Source organism: Mastigoproctus giganteus, chromosome 5, assembly GCF_048544385.1.
Source record: "Mastigoproctus giganteus isolate SK-2022 chromosome 5, ASM4854438v1, whole genome shotgun sequence".
NCBI classification, from domain to species: Eukaryota; Metazoa; Arthropoda; class Arachnida; order Uropygi; family Thelyphonidae; genus Mastigoproctus; species Mastigoproctus giganteus.
The window spans coordinates 34,912,173-34,939,960 of NC_143579.1; the positions used below are offsets into that span (position 1 = coordinate 34,912,173).

Consider the following 27,788-nt stretch of genomic DNA (forward strand, 5'->3'; position numbering starts at 1 on the left):
CGTCTTCACAAGTCTTTGCAGACGACCTCATCCTGATGATAGAGGCAAACAGCAGAATCCACCGGGAACGTCGACTGTAGATGCCCTGAAGAACCTCCTTGCACGTGCAGCTGCTACAGAAAACAAATACTTGCTGGCTATCTCTATCGACTTCGCTGGGGCGTTCGACACCCTTTGGTGGCCGAGCGTCCTGGCCCGGCTCTGGCTCCGGCTAGGCTCCGTTTTAGGACTCACGTTATGGAACATCGTCTTGGATGAATTCCTAAATACCAATATTGGAGAGGCGTCTTCACAAGTCTTTGCAGACGACCTCATCCTGATGATAGAGGCAAACAGCAGAATCCAGCTGGAAAAAAAGGCAAATCATGCCCTTAAAATCCTACAAGAGTGGACCAATATCCATTTCCTTAGGATCTCTGCAACCAAAACGGACTCCATTCTCCTTAAGGGTGCCCTAGATTACAGAAGACCCCCCACAGTTTAAGATTGATGGTATCACACTACAACTGTCCAAGGAACTTAGATACCTGGGAGTAATACTGGACCCCACTCTCTCCTTCAGGGCACACTTGAAATACATCCGTAAGAAGATAAAGTAAAGTGTATTTAGGGTCATACGGAACCAGGGGTTCCCCCATCTCCGCGTTGTTTACATTGTGATGGGTGTGCCAGTTTGCTGGAAATGCCAGAGATTTAAAGGTGTATGGATATTGTATATGTGCAGTGTCGTGTACCGTTGTTCATCTGGTCATTTAGCCAGTGGACCCCTACTGAGGCCAAACGTTGCCCCACTTTCGCCCCGTGGAGGCAGACCAGTGAGGCAATTAAGTATTATAATTATTAAATATAACACGGTATATGCATAACCTATGTGATATGTAAGGGCAAAAAATAATAAATAATAATTACTGGATCTGAATTGGTCCGATTTCAGTGAAAATTGGGAAGAATCAACAAATAGTCATAAAGGAGCGAAATATAAAATTTCATGAAAATCCATCCGCTGGAAGTCGAGTTATTGACGTGCGGATGGACGGACAACGAAATAATAATTGTCAGATTTTTATTGGTCCGATCTTAATGAAATTTAGAATGGCTCGGTAAATCTTTCTAAAAGGCTGATATAAAATTCCATGAAAATCTGTTCACTGGAGCCGAGTTGTTACATGCGAACGGTCTGACGGACAGTACTTGGTGAAGAAAATAGGTGCATTATGCACACATGCTAAAGCGCCTAAAAAAAGAGACGTATTAAATAAAATGTTTCTTTATTAATGGTTTTCTATTTAATAAAAATAATGCTCTTGGTTTCCTTTTCTAGGTAAAAGAAACTAATGCTCTTACAGTTTCCTTTACCTAGAAAATCGTGTCTCGGCATATATTACTCCAGTGCATTAATGCTGACAAGGATGTATTTGTACAACAGTAATAAATCACAACTCTCAACAGAAAATTAGTGTAAAATTGCGATTTAAATTTCATTTTCTGGAGAAGACAGCGTTGCGGAATAAGAAACCAGATAGCTATGAAAGTGAAATTAGTTCTGCTTTAAAAATGAGACAGAACTAATGGAAGAAATTTCTGAATCACGTCGAAAATATCTCCAGGGTGCAGAATTTTGATGTCACTATATTGTCAGAAGAAAGTTAAGATATATTAAATAGAAATTAAGAAAGGATCATAAATAATCCTCGTGAATATTCTACAACCGGTCTGAAACAGCTTTTCATTTAGTTGGATTTGTCGACATTTTGATATATTCGATGTTAACGTGTGGATTCTAGATCCTCTCATTTAGATAACTAAAAAAATAAAGCAACACTTTGATTTTAATTTTAAATAAATATTAACAAAAGATATAAAAAGCATTTCGTACGTTATTAATTATGAACCATGTTAACAATTTGAAACTCTTAACTCGATCTAAAAATATCCGTAATTTTTCTCTCTCTCGTTCGGCTTCACTGAAATGAATGTTTTATATTAAGTGAAAATTTATATTTCAGACAGTACTAAAGGATATCCGGGTATATACAGTACATAGGAGATGTGGTTGACTAAGTACTAAGCTTGTTTATATTACAAATATATGCAAGGTTTTTATATATATAAATGAAAGAATAATGCATCGTTAGTAATTAAGAGCATGTTGTAGGTGGCTCTTGATTACCTAGCATGCAAGAACAGCCGTTGTAATAATTGCCTCTTTCATTGTTTTCTTAACGATGGTTGGTTGATTTACTAGCGAAACTGGGATCCATATACTGTATTAAAAAAAAAAAAAAAACCTGTTGTCCTTTAAAAATAAGCGCGTTACGACTCGACCGAAGTTTTCTGTTTTGTTTATGTATGCGCGCGCCGAACATTAGCAGCTTTTGCAGTGCAAAGGTAGGTCAAGTACGTATACCTTGCCTTTTTTAATACCAGACTTCGAACCAACACTAACAGAGATATTTTATCGGTCATTCACTCCGCTAGTCGTCATTCTTAAAAGTGAAAGTTTCTGAGATAGCATTTTTATCTTGCACCACTACAACTTCTAGACAAAACAAACTCGGAAATAATCGTATAAAAACAATCATTACGCCGTTCTATTTTTTTAAATAATGTTCAAAGAATATTAACGTATAAATATTTTTTGCTATAGTTTCATATATCCGCAGAGATTTTTTTTCTAATCTTTTACAGAAATTAAGAAATTATTGATTCTTGTTCAAGGGACGGATACCAAAATGATTCTCTCTCTCTCTCTCTCTCTCTCTCTCTCTCTCTCTCTCTCTCTCTCTCTCTCTCTCTCTCTCTCTCTCTCTGTAACATAATTATTTTCCAGGCTAAAAATAGTTGCACTTAGTGGCCCCCTCCCAGATTACTTAACATTTTGATTATTGATTATTATTTTGACTATGAAAACTTAGTTAAAAAGATTCGTCTGATTCACTGAACTTCAACTTCTTCTGTCCTATGTGGACTTCTCGGAGTATAAACAGAAAGTTTATTTTATCAACTAATTCGTGTGAACTTTAGCGCATGATTAATGCTCTATTATCTGCGCCGACTACCAATACCGATGACATTGTTTGGAGAGGTCTGGGTTCTCAACTCGTCTAAGAGTGGGAGAATTCTTATCCTCAACGGAGGCTGTAGTTAAATGATATTAGGAGGAAGGAGTAGCTCCTTTCCCAGTTAGCTATTGTGGGGTTTTTATCACACACAACAAAACCCAGGCAGTGAATCCACACTTGTTCACATCATAGGAATTGGTGTATTATGATAAAAGTGGCCAGTGCGTCAAAGAAAACCAAAATAGCAACACCAAGATGATAACAGTACATGTGCGAACAGCGTATGTATAGTAAAGTAAGGATGCAGTTTTACCTGAACTACAGTTGGCATTTGTAATTGTTTCAGTCGTACGCGCATCAGATGGCCGATTTGCGTGTCGTGCAAGTTTCTGAGATAGAAAAACCCTACTTCCTCCGCCTGAGATCGACTGACTACAGCTCTAATTGAAGAAGCCTTCAGAAATTCCTGCAGTCTATGACAGGAGGAATTTCTGACGGCCTCTTCAATAAGAGAATATAAATGACAAGTGGCGAAACTACTACACTATCACGGTGTACGGCACTTATAATACTTGCACGGTTGTTATTAAAGTATTGAATACATAAGGAAACTTAAGTAAAAACTAATCAAGATGATTCCCAATAGCAAATTTGAAATTAACAAACACTTCGGTTTCTAATTTCCGTCATATCTATCATTCTTACATGTGATAGAAATTTTAGCTTAGATCAATCTACTTCTGGGTTTTACCTTATGCTTTCTTTAAACCAATTAATAGTTTTCTTACTTGTACAGAAATGGTGGCTATCATCAAATATTTAAGAAATTATCGAAAAGAGATCGGTTACCATCACTTATTACAAATGATCTGGTTTCAGTTACTTTTAATTGTATCTTTCATCAATAAACAGAAGAGGTTGGGGAGGGTAATCAAAACTTTTAGATTCCACTGATTGGTATAATCATTTGGTAGCACGTCCACTGGGTCAAGGAACAGCAGTTTTGGTAGTCTCCCTAGCAGGTTATTAAATATTAGTTAATGGATAATATAATTGTTTTGCTGTAGTTTTTAGTGTTTTTTTTTTTTTTTTCTAATGGATAATATAATACTGTAATCACTTTCTTTGTTCCAATTATACCTTAGCAAATCTTTCTGTTTTGAGACTCACGTACAGACATTTAATAGTTTTATTTTATTTTATTATTTTTTTTTGGAAGGTGCGGGGGATAAATACTGGATATCGTATAACTGTTTCTTAGATGCTGCGTTTATATAAATTGAATTATATTCAGAACATCGAAAAATCAAATGTGAAAAAACTGCAATAGCCCTTCACCAAACTTCTTATGGTAAAAAAAAATAGAAAAAGAAATCTTGGTTTGTAATTTATTTTTATTTTAAAAAATATACAAATTGACTATCGGATTATCAGTTCGCTCAGAAAAATCTTATTTAAAGAATGGACCAATTACCGAAGTATAGCTTAAGTATCGACCATCTTGCAAGTTTTCATAAACGACAGCATAGGAAAAAGAAAGGGTGGCTGAGCAAATTTTGATTTAGTTATTGTTAAACGTAAAAACAGTAAAGTTATATTTTATTATTCACATTGGCTTAAAAGATAAGTTTTTTAAATAAAATTCATATAACGAAAGCAACAGTGATAACTTCGTATTATAAACAAACTTCACATAGCAGTAGCATGACACTATGTCTAGCAAGTACAAGGAATATCAAAGTTCTACTGATTCTTCGATTGAAACCTTTCATAAATATGTAAGCAGCTCCTGTAAGAGAGAATTTAGTGCAACGACCCATATTTTTGTATTCACTACTTACCGTTAAACTTCCTCAGTACTAAAGCATATCATTTGACACCTGTCTTTCAGATTAACACACCAGGAAGTTTCCTTCTCAGATTACCGCTAGATCGTTTTAATCTGTAGTAGCAGACAAACAGAGAGTTCATATTGTATATGAAAAGCAATGAAAGGTGTCAGATATCCAATTATTCATACAGCATAGACGCAATTATTAAATTGTGTCTACTGCTATTTATTAACGTACATCTGTAATGAAATAGTCAACACAGGATACTATACAGACCGCTAAGAGGAAGAAAACTGGTTACTGATCTCATAAATCAAAAACATGAAGATAAACGGAACCCACATTATATTTTTAATAGAATTACATGACATTTTTAAAGGATTTTATTTTGTGTGATACTTAGGAAACTATTCTCGGTGTATTCTAGATACACCGAGATACATTTTGTACTAGCTAACCTTAATGCGGCGCCTTCGCTATGCTGCTGGAGTGCGTTATTGAAGGGCCTTAAAAGCTTAGGAATTAGATAACGTTATAAGCATAAGAATAGAACAAGCACATTTTCTCATCTTGAAGTTTTATATTTTTGGTCCCATCAGCCTTGAGAGTATTAACTATTCGTCTGAAAAGTTACATTAGCGCTGACTTCAAAATATTTCCATAAGTACATACTGCAGCGAATCAACGTATCTGCTCATACATTGGACAAATGTCCCTATTTATGTGTAGTAATAGCTGATCTAGCCTCCGTAGCCGAGTGGTCAGGAGTTGAAGTGCAGTAGCACCCACTCTTTGAGTAGACCGGGGTTCAAGCCCCTGACTGCTAAATATGGTCGAGCTGCCAACCCGCACTGGACCAGCGTGGCAGATTATAATCCATTTCCCTGAGCATGAATTGTTGAGGAGGCTTCCATCCTGCAGTGGGTTGATAATGGCTGCAGTTTTTAATAGCTGATCAATATAATATTTATAAACGTGTATTGCTAAGTCTAGAATTTATAAAATCTTTAAATAACTCTGCAAGCAAAGCTCAAAAAAAATATATATATACAGAAATGCGCTGAATATAACGTACCTTTATGCTATATGAAATAGATCAAACTCATAACAGATGACAGTGTCCACCGCTCATATTCAAATCAAAGTTTTTAAAACTTTCAGTTTGACCTGTGGCCCGCCGAAGTCCCCGAAATAACTCCTCCAGACTTTTTCTTGTATGTCTACTGAAGCATAAAATTATTCAGAAATAAGTCGCAGGTTTGAGGGATAATAGTTCCGGGAATATTGACGTAATCAATGTGGTCACGCTGCACGTAACCATATTGATTATTCGGCCAGACACTTCTTTTGAAGTAGTTTCTAGATGTGTATGATCTGAATATTGGCGGCGAAGACTTGTGGCACAAGTTTCATCTATTTCCCATAGTCTGAGTTATGTTTAGAGTATTTCTGATATTCCTGTAAGTTCAAGAATTCGGTAAGGAGATATTAACGATTTCGATTCCCTACCCACTCTGGTATACATCTTATATACTGTATACTAGTATGATGATTATTGTGGATAGCCCAAACGACCAGCCTCTTATCAGATCTGTTTATTGATGTAATTAGAATAAAAAACAAAAACTTTAAGGAACGCTCTAGTTCATATAAATATGTATAACATGGTACATAAATAATACTGGGGACGGCAGGAATACGCGGGCAGCTAAGAGTACGCAGCCACTTATTGCAGCCACTTATTTCAGCCACTTATTTTAGCTGTTGGCAACACTGCGAAAAATTCAGCAGTTCACTTTTACAGCAGCAAGTTACCAAGTGTTGTTAACATTTAAGTCTCTCTCTCTCTCTCCATTTAGCAGAATTAAAAAAAAAAAAAAAAAACTTTTTGATACTTAGCTTGTAATTTTCTGACTTCATAAGATAAGAACTGTAGGCTTTTTCGTTTGAAATTCATGGAATTAACGTTGTATTATCGTTTCTTTAGTGGACGTTTCTGGTAAATAAAGGTGGTATAATCGTTGATGTGGGATGCTTGATAAAACGGCCAAGAGTAAGTGTCGAATTCCTAAACTGTGAGGGGGGCGACTAGAAAGATCCGACAAAATATGAAACGTCTTGATCATGGATAATTACTCTTACAAATGAAAGCTGGACAGAAAATTCTTTAAGACAATTCTTTACGTTTATTTTCACATGCAGTTAATTTTATTAGCCGTATAAGATTTTTTTTTTCGTAGTAAGTTACTTGTAATTAAAGTTGTGCGTATACTCTTGAGTGAAGTTATGCATACTCTTACCCTCATAGAACGTCTAAGAGTACATAAAGTTATAAAGAGTAGGTCACAGAGCGTCTAAGAGTACGTAAAGTTATCATAAAGGCATTTAACGATAAATAATATAAATTTGTAATGTTTAAGCATTATTTTTCTACGAAGATTCTTCTTTCATCCATAATACTTCCTTTTCTTAAAGGCTGATTTTGAAAAAATTAGCTGAGTCAAAATTTATTAAGTACGTTCTCTTACCCTCCCTTACCCTACATATATACAAAGGATATCCAGAAAGTGAGGTACAAACGTCGGAAACGGATGCACATAATAAACAGTCCCATTTCCTCAGATGATAGAAAAGTAGCAGTTGACGTCATGCCATGTGAACATACGAGTATATTCACGTGCATGTCATAAGTATATAAATATGACAGCAATGACAGAAATATTGAGGAGAGAGACACAGTATTACCCGTTATTGCTTCACCCTGGATAAACTAAGGGACGTGTTCGTCGAAAGAGACCAGAACAGCTACGGAAACGAATGGTTCGAACAGTTTCTGCGAATTGCTTTTTTGACAACAACATTTAATATTAGCGGGAAAATGATACAAGGAAGCAAGCTTAAACAACATGAGCCAAAAAGAAAGAAAGAAAGAAAAGAAAAATATACACACGTCATTTTTCCATCCCTTCTAATAATTTGTCTAATCAATTTTTAAGTTTATTACAGAAAACTTAGAAACAGAGCTTGGTCTGCCTTCCTCAATATCATTAATAAATACTGAAAACAGTAAGGAAGTCAACACCAAACCTCACAGAGACTTCAATAATAACATTAGTCCAAGAAAGTTAGTGCCCATTAACAATCACTCTCTGTCTCCTGCTACTCGACCATCCCTTTTTTCATAGCAGTAAACTGTCCTTCATTCCATACTGCTCGTCCTCATGGGTAGCACGGTTGGTATAACACCATCCTGACCACACCATGTGGAAAAAGACCTCAGTTCGAATCCTGTCAATGATCAGAGGAATTTTTATTGCTAAGTTAGTCGGACTCAGGAGAAGGCAGCATGGTTTTTCTCCAGAAAACTCGAGTTTTTCGTCGAGCAAACAGCAAATCGACCGCAGATAACAAGCAATTTATATCGACCAGCAATATTAAGTACATCAGCAATTGCTGATGTTATTAATATTAATTAATATTGCTGTAAACCCTACTACTGTCCCACGATTTCCATGCTGCTCCAATGTATACAGCAGTCGTTCACATGGGACAGTAATAAAAGTTTTGCTGAAACGTAAGGACGGTATATATGGCATCAAAATTATTTTTTTAAAAATCCAGTTTCTTTATGACTATCTCACAGTAACTAATCAGACAAGATTTTCCCTCAGCGAATCCATGCTGTGATTACCATGTTGTGATTTTATAACTGAGCTCCTGCCAAGATGACTATCATTTTATTAAGTTGAACAGTTGCCTACAAAGTTATACATTCATCCTCTGATACTACAGAACCTCAATCTTCTCTCTCTCTCTTTCTCTCTGCTGAAAAAGAGCATGTTTCTAAGTTCTTAGAATTTTTTTTCTCAGATTAAGATAAAAATCGATAAACACGTTGGCCTATACAATACAAATGTTGCTGTAGACAACTGAAAACCACTGAGTTCGTTGATCTAAAGGTCAATGAACGGTTGCCACTCGATGTTGGAAGATGCAAGACAAATCAATTAAACACAATATAAACAGAAGAGGGCCTAAAGGAGAACCTTGAGGAACTTAAAAACGATTATAATGAATTGAAACCTCAACGACAACAGATAAACAAGTTAGTGGAGGCAGCGCGTAACATTTCTGGGGCGTTAGATTTTATTTCTTAAATTAAATGATACTGTTAATATTTAAGTCAACTGATTTTTCTTTTTCTGTGATTAATAGAAGTCAAAAGTAAATAACTAATTATCTTGTTACCAAACCTTATACAGCATCAGCCAAAAAAAAAAAAAAAAAACTTACCATTTCATCCACCCATTCACTCCAAAAGTTTGTTTAGTTCTGTCTTGAATTTATTTAAGCTGTCAACTTCCACAACGATAAATGGAAGCTTGTTCCAGCAATCAACCACCCGCTGGCTAAAGGTAAATTTTCTGCACATCTATTCTACAACTGTCTTTCCTCGATTTGAATTTATGCTCCCTCAGGTGCGGAATCTGAGCAAGAGGAAGAATTCCATCAGCATTGAGCTTTCTCAAACAGTTCAAGGCCTTATACACCTCAATCATATCACATTGTAAGTGTCTAGTCTCCAGACACCGCAAATTGCAGAGCCTTTCTTGGTAAGATAAATCCTCTGTTCCGCTCACCAATCTGGTTGTCCTCCACTGTACTCGTTCCAGCAGCTCTACATCCATCCTAAAATGAGGCTTCCAAACCTGTATGTAGTACTCAAGGTGTGGCCTGACCATTGCCTTATACAAGGGAATAATCACCTCATCCCTGCTAGCAAACTTCCTGTATATCATTGACAAGACACTATGAGCTATGCTGTCTGCACTGCTCAGAAAATTTCATATCTAACTGTACAGTTATCCACAGGTTTTTTTTCATTCTCCACTTCCTTGAGTGAAGAACCGCACAGTTGGTATGTTACTCTGGGGTTACTGCTACCTATATGCAGTACTTCACATTTGTCAATGTTAAACTTCAGATGCCACCTCTCAAGCCCATCTGCCCAAATTTTCTAGTTCCTGTTGTAGATTATTGCCAATTGATTACTAATGAATTAATTACTAATTGATTAATTAATATATAACAGTAATAGTTTCACTTCACTGCACATATCGCCCAACATAATATCCACTCCAAGTTTTGTAATACTGTACTGCGTAATCAACAGAGCGTGAAATACAACACGTTTACAGGTTCTGTAATTTAATAAATTAAACAATCCTATTTTGCTGTCAACGCTTTCGTAATGCATTTATTATTTATTTCTTCCTGAAATTTAATAACAATTGAAATGTAACACGTGTTTAACGTTTCTGCTGTGATTAATATAATAAGAAAATAATTGCCAGTAATAACTCATGATTTTGTATTAGTATTCGTCGTGGCAAATGATGCAAACAAGCAAGCTTATACAGCTTCAGCCAAGTAAAAAAAAAAAATAATAAAGGAACTTCCCATTTCACCAAAGATGCTCTCATAATTATGACTAAAATATCATAGGTATAAAGTTTTTAAAGAGATAAATATAGGAATGAACAGAATCAAATGCATGAAACATGTCGAGGAACAATGAAATGTTTATTTTTTATAAAGATTGGTTATTTATAAAGTGAATAAATACAGTAAGACTGAGAGTGGAGTTTTTGGAAGGAAACCGCAATAGTGAATATTATTTTTTCATAAAAGTACCTAATTACGCAGATTTAACGTTTGTTTTTAAAGTGGCCAACGGCAATGGACCAGCAACTTGACATTCTGGATAAAAAAAAGCGTGAAGAAATTAGTTCTGATGAACTCAGAAATTTCGTGAAAGAACATCCGATTTTCTTCGCTTCCTATTTTTTTGTTTCCACTAAGCTTTTATATTATCAGGAAGTAACAGTCGGTTGATTCTTTTCCACATGACAAAATCACATGGTTCAATCTACAGTTATTGTCCTCAGATTTAGGATAAAAGAAAGAGACACAACAGATATGTGCGTCTGATTTGGCTGATGTCGAACAGCAATTAAAAGCAGTCGAATAAAGGTAGTAGTGGAAAGCGCATGACAATACACTGATTTTACATACCCTTTTATGAGAGGTTAATGGTTTTTATACCGAATCGTCTTTAAACATGAACCTACCAGGCCCATGCTCGGGTCTCTCTATTGGGGAGAAAGTGGATATTTTAGTTGATAATCAAGCTAGCTACTAGTCTAAGGATCGTTCGAAGGGTAGGTATTTTGAGAGATCAACTTAGCAGAAAAATAATCATTTCATTATAATGATCTTAAATATCATAATAAGAAATTATATTTATAAAAAAACAGTCCTATATCCCTTATCCTATCCCCCACCAATGCAGAACTATGGACACCCCATATATACAGATAAAAGGCCAAGTAGCAGAGTGTCAACGCATGAGCGCAGTAGCTCAAGTTTTTGAGCTGACTATTTTTCGAGCCCACGTGATCGCTAAATACAGTTAACGATTATATTCTTGTTAAAATGGCTATTAGTAAAGTCTTCTAACCCATGTCGTTGTGCCGAAGTATCCACAGAACTCAACAGTAGTAGTAAATCTTAATGTCCAATTATTATAATTATCATTAGAAATAATAATACTTTATTAGGAATTTAAAAACACACACACACACACACACACTCACGTTAACACAGTAGAGACGATTCTTTATAGTCTTTAGTCTTTATATACGATTCTACAAATATTATTCACAAAAAAAGAGGGCGCTCCCTCATTCGGGTGTCCGGGAGCGCCCGATAGAATTAACACGGCCCTGGTTTAATAAAGTGCTTTATCAGGGGATCTGCTACTGATTTGTGGATGGCAAAATATTTTCGAGGAGACCCAAAAAAGTTGTAATATTTAACTTTTTATTAGTTTTCTGTAATAGCTTTAGTTGTTTAACAATTTGACTTCATTGTCTTGGAGCAATTACATAAACATTCAAGTATCTTCTCACCAGACTCACGTGCAAATATAATGATGGTAAACTCTAAATAAGGGTCGCGACAAATATGTCAGTTAATTTAGGGGTTGCAACAAATATGCCAGTTAATTTTGGGGTCACGGCACAAAAAAGTTTGCGCACCACTGATTTAACACACAAACTTAGAGACATACTAATTAATATTAAGCAGCATAATTGGGTAGGTTATCAGCAGCATAACCTTATCCGAAAAGAAAGAGGGGGAAAAAAACAAAAAAAACTGAATTCTGTCCAGCCTTATACTGTACATGCAGTATATAAAATACTTCTATGTGACTGTCACTATTCTTTATTGTTGAGGCATCCACATACGTAAAATTAACTTCTAAATATACTTCTAACATACAGATTCATTGGCAGATAAATCAAATAGCGGTTTGGAACATTTCTGTTTTACTATAGCTCGAATAAAGAACCACAAAAAGAAAAGCGGGGAAGGTGGGGAGGGGGAGAAAAGAGGCAATGAAGGATAACTTAGCAACAGTAACCGAACTCCGTTCGCCAAGAAACATGTTTAGAAGAGCGAGAGGGGGAGGGAGACAGCAAAGAAATGGAGGTCGTCGACCTGCTGGGGTTGCACGTGTCGCTATGCAAGACGCGGGCGTTAGTTTGCACATGTTTAACGCAACCAACTAACCGGACGCCATTTACAACTGTTGACCGTATTAAGGCAAAAGGCATCTTAGTACTTTTATTCTTAAAGAAATTAAGCAGCTTAATACACTTCAGTTAACATTTGAGTGTTCGCATATGCACTGCGAGAAAAGGGTGACTATCAGTGCGGTTATGGCCCTGAAAATTTACTTCAACATCTTTCTCGCTGGAGAGTGTTTTACAGTCTCTTTCTGTCTTTAATTTCTTGCAATTCGATTAACCTTCACGGTATAAGAACGAAAGACATAAACGTAATCAGCAGACTAAACTAAAGACAAACTAAATAATAACAATCAATAACCTATTGATTACCTAAGAAACCAGATTGGCGATAATAAGTAGTATCGCCAATTTCGCATCAATTATGCCTTGTATTCCCGTTCATTTTTTGCAATATGAACGGAAATACAGACTGAGAAAAAACTTTCCTGTATGCTGCTACTTTTATCTTTATAATCTGAAGATCATGCTGAAATTTCAAATATCAACTGTGAAAGGGTTTATAAGTGATTTCTGTAATTTACTACGCTAATTACATTTCAGTATGTCAAAAACGGCAATTTTCTCCGAAACATCATACGAAAATGCGGCAGTTATATAACTAAAATATATCCATTTCACTGATATTCATTTTTTATATTTGCAAATTATGGGGCATTCTATTTTAAACAATAATAAAATAAACTATTAAAAATTCTTCCATTGCCTAACTCGAAGACGTTTGTTTCGAATTAAAACGGAGCTTTAAATAACTTATCTTGGACAGCATATGATCTACAGAAAAATGGATTTTGTCGAAAGAGCATTACCCTAAAAATTTCGTTAAATCCTGAGATCAGTATTCTTATATAGAAAAGCGACTGTTACTGGAGTGAAGTGAATTTTTATTGGCCATCAATGTGAAATTTAACATTCCATTAATTTTTAATGAATATACAAGGTCTAAGTCCTGCGTAGTAAATGACTTTATGGGCAAGGAAAAAATAATAAAAAAAATCTAAGAAAGGTCGAAACGAAGCAGCTGCTTCGAAGTCCTCTTTGGTTGACCTTGGTGGAGGACGATAGCAGGTGATGCGGAAATGCTCGTAAGGCTTAGTGTGCACGGTCACCCTCTCCCCATACTGTTAGAAGTGCCTTATGTATATATGTGATTCATTGCTTTGTTCTCTCGGCACCGCAGCTCAAACGAGAGGCCCCTTTAAATGCCCCAATGACGTTCATCAAAATGTCGCATTAATTCCAAAGCAGGAAATGCAGCCCGCGTTACAAGAATACTCCAATGGGCTTATAATATAGTCACTAGCGGCGTTTTTAAAAATCGATACAATAAAGAGTGAGTCAGCTGAATCAACACGATGATATTAAATTCATTTTTTTCTAATTAAATTATTAATTTTTTTTCCATTTTCTGTGAGTAATAGAAATGAAAAGTAAATATAGTTATCGCCTTATCAATTAATTACTAAGATTATGAACTCCATGGAACACTTAATAAAACTCTGTACGTTTACTTTCTCTAAACTTAGCCGTTTAGTTTAATTACAACCGTGTAATATTTATTACGAGCCTTGTATAACATTCCATTAATTTTTAATGAATATACAAGGTCTACGTCCTGCGCAGTAAATGACTTTATGGGCAAGGGAAAAAAAATAAAAAATCTAAGAACGGTCGAAACGAAGCAGCTGCTTCGTTTCGACAATACTGCATTAAAACTACATTTAATCTATGAATTTATTTATTTATTTATTTATTTTCATACAAATTGTATGGAAAGAAGAAATAATAATTGCCGGATTTCTATTTGTCCGATTTTAATGAAATTTGTTTTGGCTCTGCAAATATTTTTTAAAAGACACAAATACAAAATTTCATGAAAATCCGTTCAGTGAGTGACAACCCTCTGTTATATGCGGACGGACAGACATAGTGAAGCCAATAGACGCTTAAAAAGCACCTAAAACCTTCAAATGGTGGATCTCATCGGTAATCCTGGAATCCCAGGAGTCTCAAAGGATATCCTGAAATGTAGTGGCATACCTAATAAATTAAAATCACAAATACAATCACAAACGAAAAACAGGACTAACCTTGTTGTAAATGGTACGGGGTTTACGAAATTTTTGCGAATTTTGATACGCTTAATAGGGATCGTCGGAAGTGGACGATTGAGGAATACTGCTTTAAAGGAATGGGCTAACATCACCAGCGATACTTGTACACACCTCGTAAAATCGATGTCAACGTGGATTGCTAGTTATTCATCACAGCCTTTAAGCAACTCGTTTTTAACTGTATGCTCTTATGTTTTGGTAGAGTAGTGTAGTTAAGTTTGTTTAATTTTCTTTTAATAATACTATTTCTGAGTTTTCTATTTTTTTTTAGGTGTGTTGATGTAAATATTGATTGCGTTGATATCGGGCATTCCCTTCAAATGACGTCTCTCTCTCTCTGTTGCATTCTGTGAACTGTTCTGTTATCACATTCTGTGTGCAGTCGCTTCCTTTCTCTCCTGTTTGCATTTTCTGCCTTCTACTGCAGGTGTGTTGTTTTACTTGTAACAATGTTAAAAGTTACAGCCCATAACTACTGCAGATAATCGAATAAGTCACCTCTGTCTTGAACAACAGATTGCACAATAGATTTTCAGGCATGTAAAACAGGATCATTTACATCATAAAAACAGAAAACATGTCATTAAGAGAAAAAAAAATTATTAGAAACAATGTAACAGGTGTTGAAACGTTATAAAATACATTAACAGGACTTGTGTATGACCTTAACAAACACGTGACCGTGAAACAGCCTCATGCTAAGTGTTGCTCCAAATGATCGTTCAAAAATGGTAACGTCTATTTTCCTCGGGATAGTTGACTTAGTAAGGTGCCCTGTGGCAATGTTCTGAGCCCCTCCCGCCTCTTCTCCCTACGGCAGACTTTTTAGCAGCCTAACCAGTAGCTTATTATGTGTCAGTGTGTATGTATGCAAGGATGCTCCCCGGTCAATGACCGGCAGAAACGCGCGCGGGCGCTCATCACGTTAGGATAACCCGGCTAAATGTACTAGCACATTTAGTTCTCTAGGAAGGCAGATTTGTGGCGCTACACTTCCGGGGATGGAGTTTGTGCACGAGGCATCAGTAGGACTCTTTGCATCACCTTAGATTTTAGTGTTATGAGAAGTGGGTTACAAGTATCGTGATGTTTGGAATTTAAGTTCATGCACTGTTAAGTTTACAGAGTACCGGGTCTTTGACCCGCGGCAACAATCGTACACTACTCACCCGCCCACGTGATCCGACACTGATTAATATACCGTGGCCAGACATTCATTGCAAGACATAGAAATGATATTTCTTTATTATTGTTTGTTTTGCGAAAACAAAAGGAGTAACTTACATGCAAGGCTCAAAGAAGTCCATCGTCACCATCTGACCTAAACTTTCTAGAAGCACAGAACTTTGACAAACATTCTGAAATCGCTTTGAACCTGAAATACAAAATAATATACAGTGTATGCCTTTACTATGGATCTTATATACGACTGGATTTATATATATACTAACCATACTAATCTCAAGGCCCATTAAGAAGCAACAGTTCCACCATGCATAGCATTAGTTACATAGGTTAAGCAATGGAAATAGAACCAAATAAAACATCATCGTAATGCATGATGAGAATGTGACGGACGGACATTAAAAAATTATATATAGTCACTAAACCTGATGAAATTAAAGATTCAACAATGTCTTGTAGTTAACCAGGCATCATACTAATATTAGGTTTCTAGTAGACAATGGAAAGGTAAACACTGAATACAATACACAACCCATAAACACATATTTGATTTTAAAAAAAAAATGGACACGACTACAATCTGTCAGTTGCTTTCTTTGCCAATTAATAAAAATACCAAATAATATAATTTTACAAAAATTTATTGTTTGTATATTTGTAAATTTACACACACACACACACACTATACGTTATATAGATACATAGTTATCTATATACTTTTTTATTATACATTTTATTATATAAAATACAATAAAATGTATAATAATATACACTTAAGTACAATAAAAATAAATATGTCTAAAACTACAACATATCTTACTTATCAAGTCTAAAAAGGAAAATATTATATTATTTAAAAAATAATAATAATTTAGAGAAGGATCAATATTGAAATTGTGATTAAGCGAAGGCCGAAACAAAATTAAATATTTGTAGGATATAAAATATATAATGGGTAAGTAAAATGTTGTGAATTTCAAATGGAAAATATCCTGAGTAAAAGCACAATTGTGACTTTATGTATTACATGAAGTCCAGTGTATATAACAAAATGTACTCGCAATCAAGACTGTGGATATACACATAAAAACCTTCCAACATCCGCAGAACCCAAGAGCTCCGAAGGAAGCCATTAAATGCTTTCCCGGATCCAGTGGAGTCCTTGCTGTGGCGCTATTCACATTTTAAAAAGTGGCCAAATCTGAGTCAATGGGGGTAAGGGGGGGGTAAGAAATGATAGTGATTACACGATACTTATGAATTTTTACATCCTATTCTGTAATACCGGATATTACGAACATTAATTATAGTAACGCCTAATAATGAAATGGTTATAGTAACTCTCCTATGAAATGAATTATAGTAACTTGGTGTTATCACGATTCAATTCAATATTATTGGTCTTGAAAAATAATACCGAAAAGGAAAATGATATGCAAGGCTCCCAACAATTAAAAATTGTCTATTAAAGTACCTGAAATTTGGCACAAATTTTCGATAAGAGGAAAGGATTTATAAGCATCAATAAGAACATCCCTTATCTGAGAACATCCTCTCTGAATACATTCTAGACTGCAGAAATCATTCCTATATATACTATATACTTGGATAGCTGTGGATAATCTGATTTACATTTTTCATGTAACTAACATTCACAATAGCACACTTTTTAAAATGTGTAATGATATACCATGTGCTATACGTATCATTCACACCATAAAGTTTATTGTTTATGAATTCTTTCTCGCTCTCTCTCTCTCTCTCTCTCTCCAACCTATATCAATACATGTACTAGATTACCAGTAGGGGTTAGTCAGTGTACGTCCAATTTAGGTACCACTGTTTCCTATCATACATTTAGTATAGTAGTTGTTTAAATTAAAACTACGATTTGATTACTAATCACATATATTTGTGAAAAAAGTTTATTATAATAATCGACTTAACAGCAACTGTCTGCAGTGTGTGGTTTGCATTTCTCTAAATAATATAATAACAGTTCAGCCATATCAATCAAAAATTACCATGAGAAAATAAATGAATGCGATGACTTTGATCTGTGTGCTTAATAACTCTACTCTATTATGAATTTTATCAAAAATGTGGAAAATTTTAAAACATTTTCCTGCCAAGATAATTAGTGTGTTATTTGGTCAACAGATGGCAGCAGTACGAATGGCCTTGCATGATCTTCACGCACGAGCATTGAAGTCGCATTTATTTCGCTCTTTCTGAAGAATGTTATTTATTGTTTTGGAGGTCATTTAACTGCGACCTTCCAGACCTTAGAATAATAAGTAATCAATTCTTCACGCTGTTTGAGTTGGAAAGAGCTGACAACATTAAACTTTCTATGGAGCGGTGCATATTTCGCTGCAAGAAATGAAAGCTGAAGGAATTCTAGGAACGTTTAATAGTGGAATCATTTATCAAGCTAGTTGTCTAATTTTAATTGCTATTCACTGAATACAATACAATGCATATTTTGCCCTTTTATAGGAGATAGAAAAAATAAACAGTTTGAGTTTCAATGTAGCAGGACCAGATTAATTTTTAATCCATCATTCATACCAAGAGCCTATAATTTAATAAAATCTCTTGCGTGGGAATGATGTCGGCAACCCCTTCTCTGGTCACTTTTGAGAGACAGAGCGAGAGGGAGAGAAAAAGAGTAATAACTGATTTAATGGTGAAAACAAAAAAATAGAAAACATGAGGAGGAAGAGGAAGAGAGAGAAAAACAGAGAGGGATAGAAAGGAAGGAAAAAAAGGAAAAGTTACAGTTAAAAATGGGGGGGGGGTAAGAGAGAGAGAGAGAGAGAGACTGCAAGATGTAAGCTTCAGCTGTGTTAGGAAAATAGGTAAATATAGCAAATCACCAAAAAATCAGCAAATTTAGTTCTCGGATTGGTCAAACAGCGTGCTAGAGTAAACAATGTAGCATGGAGATTTTCCTTGGAATCCTAAATTTTTACCGTGCTCCTACAGTATCCACAAATCAGCCAGTTAAATCACGGAATTGTCCAGTTGTATTCGTGAACAGGATTAACGACTCGTTGATAATAAGCGATAAATTACTCAGTTACATAAATCATACATAAGGCACTAAACTCAGACAAAAGATGCTCCATTTTCGAGGAAAAGAATGTGAAACTTTTCGCTTTCCTCCAATTCAAAGGGAAATAATGTATTTTATATTTACCGTACTGAGCAAAATATTTACTGACTTTTCATGTACTCTACCTTATCTTCCAAAAAAAAAAAAAAAAAAAGGGCTATACTTATAACAGTACTAGGTAAAATAGGTTTCAGTACAGAAATGCAATATGTCATGTAAAGACAAGAAGGCACGAAAAAAACAATTATAAATCGATATGGCGATATGGCTTTGATAGCTTTAGATTTAATTCAAGTAAATTCTAACTCTTGCCGTGAGGAAGATCTTACGAAATATACGTACAGTATCCTATTCACGGTTTCCGAGCATGCTATTGGTCCAACCGATTTTTTTTTTTTTTTTTTTTTTCTAAGTATTTGAATAACTCAAACGTGTTCCAGTTAACAATTTTGTAGTTAGCTTTTGTTCGTAATACACATTTCATTAGACCTTGAGAGTTCTCAAGGTCTAATGAGAGACCGCACAGTTCACTGAGAGTACTCAATGACTGTGTGGAAAAGATGAAGAAACGACTTGAAATAGCAATTCAGCAACCGATTACTGAAAATACATTTCATGTCAGTAAGCAAGAATCTAGACATTATCCCTCAATATCTACTGGGACACCTCTCCTGTGAAGCAACGGTTAATTCCAGAGATCACGTGACAAGTAAATAGCAGTACCTGTGAAAAGCAGGATATTAAAGGCATGCACAATCATTGACGAATAGATGTATTGATAATAAGGTATCAAACAGGATGCATGTCCATTCTTCAGATAACAGAAACGGTGTGACATCCAAAATCAACTTTTGGAAATATTGTACACCATTGGAAGATAGAAGCTAACGAGACCATTTGCCCCAAGCAGGGTAAACACCATTAATTACTCAGAGCATATATAGTTGAAACGGATAGCGAAAGGAAATGGCAAAGGTATCCTTAATAAGTTGAAATGAGACAGTTTACAGAATTGGGATGAGGTATGAGACCAACAACCATCAGAGAAACTCTTCACAGAATAGGTTGCCATGATTGTGTATCTACTCATGAGCTGAAGCTGTCTCTCAGTAATGCACGTGTCCATCTGTCTTGGTGCAGAGAACGGAAGCACTGGACATTACACCAGTGGCAGAACGCGATGTGAAGTGACAAATCATGCTACACTGTCCAGGCATCTGGTGGGCGTTGTGTGACGATGTCCAAATAAAGGTTTCACCCAGATTATAACTGCACTCTCAACGAAGTTTGTTGATGTTAGTAATTGTACAAGTCTATTTTGCGTAGTTTGGATTTTATTCATTCGCTGTCATCAGTAAAACCATGAATGTGACATTCTGCCTTACCTACATTATAATAACTATTTCGGGAGGAGAGAGAGAGGGACGGGACATGGTGTGCAGTGTTTGGGGTCAGGCGCAACCAGTAGTTCCCCACATCTGCGCCAAGAGAGAGAGGGAGAGAGAGAGGCCGTATTTATATCAGCGTGACACCGCTCTGTGTCAAAAAGCACGGTCAGTGCAACAGTGGTTTGAGAAGAATTATGTGATGAATCCGCCATTTCCAAAGCGATATAAATTTAATTTAACACCGTGGATGTTTTGGAACAACAACTGAGAGCCAGACCTAGGACATCCTAGTTCAAATAGAGAACTAGCGGCAGGAATAAGAGGAACGGAACAAGATTCCAGTCCCCACATACCAAAAAAACTTGTAGACAGTGTTCCCCAGCAGTTGCTGATTTCATTCAAGTCTACGCGCAAAATTAAAATTTTATTTTTTAACACTTTTTTATTTTTATTTTGAGTCCCTGTACATGTTGGAGTATGGTGAACACATTAGAATATGTTGTGGGCAAAGTGTACTCCGAAACATTGTTTAGTTAAATGAATATGCTAAATCAATAAATAAATAGGGTCATTGCTTGTATTGCATATTTTGAGACAAGGAAATGGCCAATGGATACGTTCGCTTAATGGAAAGCCGGTATCTTTTATCGTGTGTTACTATTCAGCCTATATTTTAAAAAGGCGTTATTTTATACCATGCGATTTCATTTACACGAAGTTCATCTTTATGCCAATGAAAGAAAGTACTTCCTTGTTATTTAGTATTATCGTCTTAAATCATTTCCCAAGTAAAACTGGACTTTGTCAGGATCTATAACGTTTCGCTTTCAGCGATGGACAAGGGGATCTATAAGTAAAACAGAGTTTGCTCATCTCCGTGGCTGGGTCGATGACCTCTTACATCACCGATAGATGGCGCATCACCGTTTGTAAACAAATACGGTATCTACAGTCAAGAACCAGAAAAAGAAAAAGAGTTTCGTACATTGGCGCCTGCATATAACATGTAATTTATGTAATACAGTATATATATATATATACTACAAAACACTTTACGCATAACTTTTTCCACATATTTTTGTATAAAACAGTGACCACATTAACATCAACCACTAACGTAAAATAAAGTTCACTTTAAAATCTTCTGCACAGATATGCATAATTTCCCATTTAAAATAGAAATTAAAATCTAATTTACATTTATTTATATTTCTTCTCATGTTACAAAAATACTGTAGTGTCTGCCTTTTGTGTTACTATGTCAGAATTATTATGATTTTTCCATTTTTTATTTGCCTATGACAAAAGATAAAATGCAATTATTAATCAAAACAAATTAATCATTTAATTCTGAGTACTGCCAAAATGCTGGTTTTTCGATAAAAATTGCTAATTGAAGTTGATGTAGAAGTTAGTACAGCTGCGAATATTATTGATTAGAGGAAAAAATCCATTATATAAAACAAAATGCTGATTATAGGAAAAAAATTAATATTAATTTCAAAAAATGTAATGATAGCTTATTTGACTTCGTAAATAGATCTTCAAAACCTATAAACTATTTTTAAAAATCTAGGTTTTGCTTTTCTACTTCAAACATTGCACGTATGAACTAGAAAAATATTATAGACCATCAAGGGTTTTTCTTGAATATAAGTTTGTCCGTGATCTTGACCTGGTGTTTCGCATCTACAAAGTCATGTCATATATCATTCGAAACGTTCTGTCGAGGAATCGAGTTTATATTAACCAGATTTCAAAGAAATTAATTTTTAATTACGAACTTACGTAACTGCATTGGACTGAGGGATCCATGGGGAGAAAGGCAGAATCAGCACACTGAAGCCACAATTGAGCACACTAGCACGCTATAAAATGCATTTGTCAGCATGCCATATGAATTTCTTAGCATGTGATTTTTTTAAAGGATTTCCCCATATTTATTGTTAGCCCCTGGCCAAAATGCTGTGATGGGATATTGTAACAAGCAAAGAATGTTTATATCATTTCCTAAACGTAAAAATACAGATACTTCTTATTCTGTTTGCTTGTTGCAGGAGTGAGTGAAAATAACCCATTAAATATCGTCTCCCATTCCAGACCAAAAGATCCATCAATATCGTTCAGCAATTGAAATCTAACCCAGCCCATTTTCACTTGATTTGAATGAACCGCCACGGCGCTTATGCGAGAGGCGCCTCCGTAGCCAGGCGGGAAGGAGCAGCAGTGCGTAGCACACGCTTCTTGATTAGACCGGGGTTCGAGCCCGTCACCACCAAATACGGAGGATGCGGAAAGGTCAAGGGAATGACCACCGCATATTCCCGGAGCAATATGGCCTTAGTTGCTAATGCTCCTAAAAACTAAATAACAAACAAAAAAAAAAAGCTTATGCGAGGGCAGTTTAGCATTTGCAAAGACAATTAGCAAATCATAGAACAAGCCATTCGATAAAGTTGTAATATATCTGCCAAAGTAATATCTGTTCATGGTCAACTTTATGCTGCATTTGCCACAGAAATTTCAATAAATAGTATTAAACCCTTTCAAAATTAGATATAAGCCATTTAATTGCAATGGTATTAAAGTTCCGAATGAAAAAGAAAACACACAATAAGGTACTCATATCCATCAAGATGTCTACGGAAAATATTGTCTACGAAGCAGTTTTATTAAATAATGCATTCTTACGAAAGGCGTTTGCTAATAATCAAATTAAACTAAAACTCATTTTATATTAAAGTTTAACTAGTCACTTTTATTGGTCAGTAATAATTATTGGTATCTTTAATTTGGTAATAAAACATTTTTTAAAATTCGAATGCATTGAAGTATATATTAGAATGTGTAGTATTTAAGTGTTAGAGAGTGTGTGGTATCTTAAGAGTTAGTACTTCGACGATGTACTCTTGTCCGACAGTACACCAAGCTGTGTGGTCAACTTGCATTTTAAGCTTAGAATTCTATTCTTATTATTGCACGTTTTTCTGTTACTATTATTCACCAGACAGAGTATATAGATGTATATATATTTATAAGTGATTATTACATAATTTATTTGCAAATATCGCTCCCCAGTCGTTAACTGCACAGTATTACTAGCAAACATATCAGCAATCGGGGCAGTCGGTTAGGCAGTCAATAGTGGGAAATACGTAGGTCATAGAGTCATGCAGCGTCAAGCTTACTGGAAGAGTATGGTAACAGGTCAGGCCGACAACACACCACGCCAATCTCTCTCTCTCTCTCTCTCTCTCTCTCTCTCTCTGAGCAGTGTGTGCGAGAGCAGGGCGTCCTTTGTAGGTTTTTTCACCTGCGGGTATCCCTATAGCACCTGTTGCGTGAGGCCTCATCAAGGTGGGCCGGCAAAAGAAAACTCATCTGTAGGCTGCACGTGAACGGCTAAAATTTTAGGTCATTTACTAAAATTAATTAATTTATTTAATTTCCTGATTGATTAATTCGACTACAGAACTAAAATCACAAGCGTAAGATTACACAGAGCTGACATTACACAGAGTTACGATTAAAAAAAAAAAAAAAAAAAAAAACACACAAAAAAGGGACAAAAAAAGCAAAAGCCTTTATTTTATTATTATTTAGGGAAGGCTGAAATTTTATGATTCATAATGTTTATAAATGTTTATTTTGTGAATTATTATATCTGGAACTTACTGACAACCAGAATACTCCTTAAGTTTAAAATGTATTTATTAATTTTACAGTAGTTAGGGACAAAAATTGCATTATTATTGATGACGATTCTGTTTATCTGCTTTCTTTTTTTTTTGAAATCGTTACTTATTGACCCCAGAAGGAAAACAAACTCAGATGTTGCATCAATCGAGAAGTATAAAACTAACCTTTTCTTAACCTTTTTCTCTTATTTCGTAACAGATAAAAAAGCTGCGACTGGTCACTAATCCTTGCTAATTAAAATTGTTTATAATCCTTGTTAATCAAAACTGTTTATAATATACCCACGATAGTTTATATTTTGTAAATTATGATTCCATATTGTCTTAGCTATCTGTTTTGTTTTTTTTTTTTTAATCTATAATTTGCTGATATTAGTGGTCTCTAACCATGTTAAATATAAAATAATAAAAAATAAGCTATTGCATAAATAGTTAGGGCCTTTTCTAAATCTCCTGAAAGAAATACTACTTAGAACTATGGATTGTGAAGAATTATTAAAACTGACAAATTTGATTTTGCATTATATTCTCTACCAGGTATGGAGTATATAAAATATTTTTTAATCCTTCTTTTAGGCTACATTAAAACGATGTCGAAAACTTGGGTCTCATTAAAAAGGATACATGCAACAAAGCCATCTGCTTCAAAAAAATAGAATATCGCGTGTACAATGTTCGGTGATAAGTGGGCTACTGATTATTTTATTCTAGAACAGAGGATTTTTCCTGATATGACATTATTCTTTCATTATATTAATAAAATGTAAATGAAAAAGTAAAGAGAGGTTCACTTTTATAATAATCAAAATGAAACGTTTGATTATATATATATATATTTAATATAATATACTTATAAGTAGAATTATAAGTTATTGTGTATAAAAATAGCCAATCAGAAAAAAAAAAAAAAAAAAAAAAAGACTACAGATGAACTTATGAACAATGGTATGTTCATAAGTTATGAACAATTATGAACAATGGTATCTACTCAGTTTCTATTCATTAATTAAGAACCAACGAGAAATTTTTTTTTTTTTCTGAGTAGTCCTTAGATATCCTCCTTGGGATGGGGGGCAGTGTATGATTATTCTTCAAAACTTCAATAACCATGACGGAAATTACTTTGGAAAAACCTCTTAAGGCATATAAACTGATCTTTCACAAAATTTTCACGTTTCACAAATATATTGCAAATCAATAAAAGAAAAACATGGATTTTTTTTTTCTCGTGCTATTTTTATGTTTAGATAGCATAATGCGTTTCTATTGATTTTTCGAAGTCGCTTTTCCAGACGGAAAAAGAAAGAAATACAAATAAACGGTACAAATAGTTCTTTTGGCAATATATCAAACTCCAACGAGCAGGCAGTATCTTATATCTAAATCTGTTTCGTATAAGTCATTTTGATATACTGTAACTGTTTGGATTAAATGGAATTTCAGTCAAAATAAGCTAACATGTGCCAAAAACTACAACAGATTAGTAATCACGTCACGTCTAATAGAGGCGCATTCTAATTGCGGAAACAAAAAAGTTTTTTTTTCGTTTCGTAATCGTTAGCTTAACGAAAAGGTGGGGTAAGTCTTATAGAACAAAGTTTATTGGCCGCATAAGTATTTATGACAATATTTGTTTCTATCGTTTCTGCAGCCAAGGCACTGGGACATTCTTGGAAAACACAAGCAATATCTTGATAAACCTGTTCCAGGTCATTTTGTGTGTGTGTGTGTGTGTGTGTGTGTGTGTGTGTGTGTGTGTGTGTGTGAGGTTGCTAGCTATTAGCAGACAAAATGCATTTCCACTGCAGAGTTATATGGGAGAGCGATAGTGGGGGGACGAGAATTATGTGATGGCAAACGACAAAATTGTAACATCAATTAGTTGTGTGTCACTATGTTCGTTTGCACCATAAAAACTACCCGACCTGGGGATTAGCATCAAGCCTTCATTGTCACAAAGGGCATAATCATTTTTTCGATTACGTCATCTATCCCAACCACTGACATGAAACGGAACATGCAGGTATACGACACGTTGTGAACTAGGCTGAGGCAGTGGTTGTGTGGCACAGTTCCGAGTTATTCGCTAAGGAGAAAGAGACCTTGTGCGCAGTCGTTTGCCAGACTCTTGACAACGCATGACGCTTCCAAGCTCGCGCTCCAACTCGGTACCGATATATGTGTGTGTGTGCGTGAGTGAGTATGTGTGTGCGTGCGTTCACGCACGCCTGTCTGTTGTATATACTTCGTTGGCTGGCGTCAGGAGCTGTGACTGGGTGTAAATAGGTTAGTCCATCAGTCAGTGAACTCTTGAACTGGTCTATTGTATAAGTACGGAAGTGAGATGGGAGTTTGGGATGCGGATTGCATTTTGTTGTAGCTAGATGTTGTGCGAAGTTCTAATGGTGCGCGGTTTTGTCGCCAGCCATCTGTAATGAGTTAAGGTATATGTATGGGATTAAAATAGAAACTAACAGTTCATTAACAATTTATTATCATTGATACCTTCCATTTCAAAGCAGCCCTTACGATGACAAACTGCGAAGACTTTAAATCGTTCCCACTAGTTAGAGGTGTGTTACAGCGGAATTTTAACCTTATCATTGCTACTGCAGCTCCTCCAAGGTAGACTTACGTGTTGACCCACAGAATCTTCCATCCTGAAATTCTCCATAGAGGAGATAATTTTGCCGTTGAAAGCGATTTTTGCGGTACTGAATTAAAGCCAGGGGTCATTATGCTGCCGTTAAGTTACGGACTAGAAGTCATTCATTTTTTGGAGCAGTCTCAGCATACGAGGGGTCGTCCAAATCCTCACCATGAGAAACACAGGTAAGGGACTGTAGTTTGTTAAATCATCTGCGGGGAATAATTTTGCCTAATTACTTTGCTTTGCCATCAAATCTAAATGATTCACGTGTTAGATAAGACAACTTTTAGGATGGGGCTGTCTTATCGCCAAGTCCATACAAACAATAAATGATTTGCATTCTGTGATCCCGGTTTTGTCTACAATCAGTAGCTGCACAGTTCAGATTATGAAACTTTGCTCTGTGAATTCTATTATCGTGAGTAATATATGATCGTAATTATATAAACTGTTTTATTCCATATTCAAACCACTAAAAATTCGTTTACGGATGGCAATTTAACCAATTCCCCTATTTAAAATGAGTTTTCCCCCTAAAGTGTCTAAGTGCCGAGAAGTAACAGACGACACACTAAAAACTAATAACTAAAAATATTAATATAAATAGGAAGAATAAAGTTTCTGTCAGTAGAAATAGAGAATTTAGAGTCTGTATTATTTATTTATTTTTTTGTTTTATCAATGTCCTATTTGAGTCGTTCAGAAGAATGGGAACACTTTGCATATTCATACTAGGGCTGATTATTTATAATTTAATTATACCGTGACGAGTATTTTTATAAAATAAAAAAACTGTCCATTTAAGATTTCGGCAGTCATTTGATCAGTTTGTGGCTGATCAACGATCAAACAGCTGGAATAATTATATGTTATGTTTATAACCAAATGAAAATACCAAAATATATAAGCATTATCGGCCGGTTTTCCGATTTGCATCTGACAGTGAGAATTTCAGACACGCATGATTCCTGATATTTATGGAGTTCGATAAACCTACAGATCACACCACTGACTATTATGTTTGTTACTAATGCGTATATTAACGTTTCGAGAAGCGAAACTTCTCGTCGTTGACATCTGTGGAGAACA

General features: G+C 35.3%; 1 protein-coding gene across 1 annotated transcript in view; it reads left to right on the forward strand.

Annotated features, from left to right (window-relative positions):
* Nucleotides 1–27,788, forward strand: part of LOC150085299 (uncharacterized) — a 285,468-nt gene that overhangs the window by 107,791 nt on the left and 149,889 nt on the right. Inside the window, exon 3 of the mRNA XM_090374519.1 lies at nucleotides 26,726–26,881. Coding sequence (XP_090230645.1) covers nucleotides 26,726–26,881 — 156 coding nt within the window. The remainder of the gene's footprint in view (nucleotides 1–26,725; nucleotides 26,882–27,788) is intronic.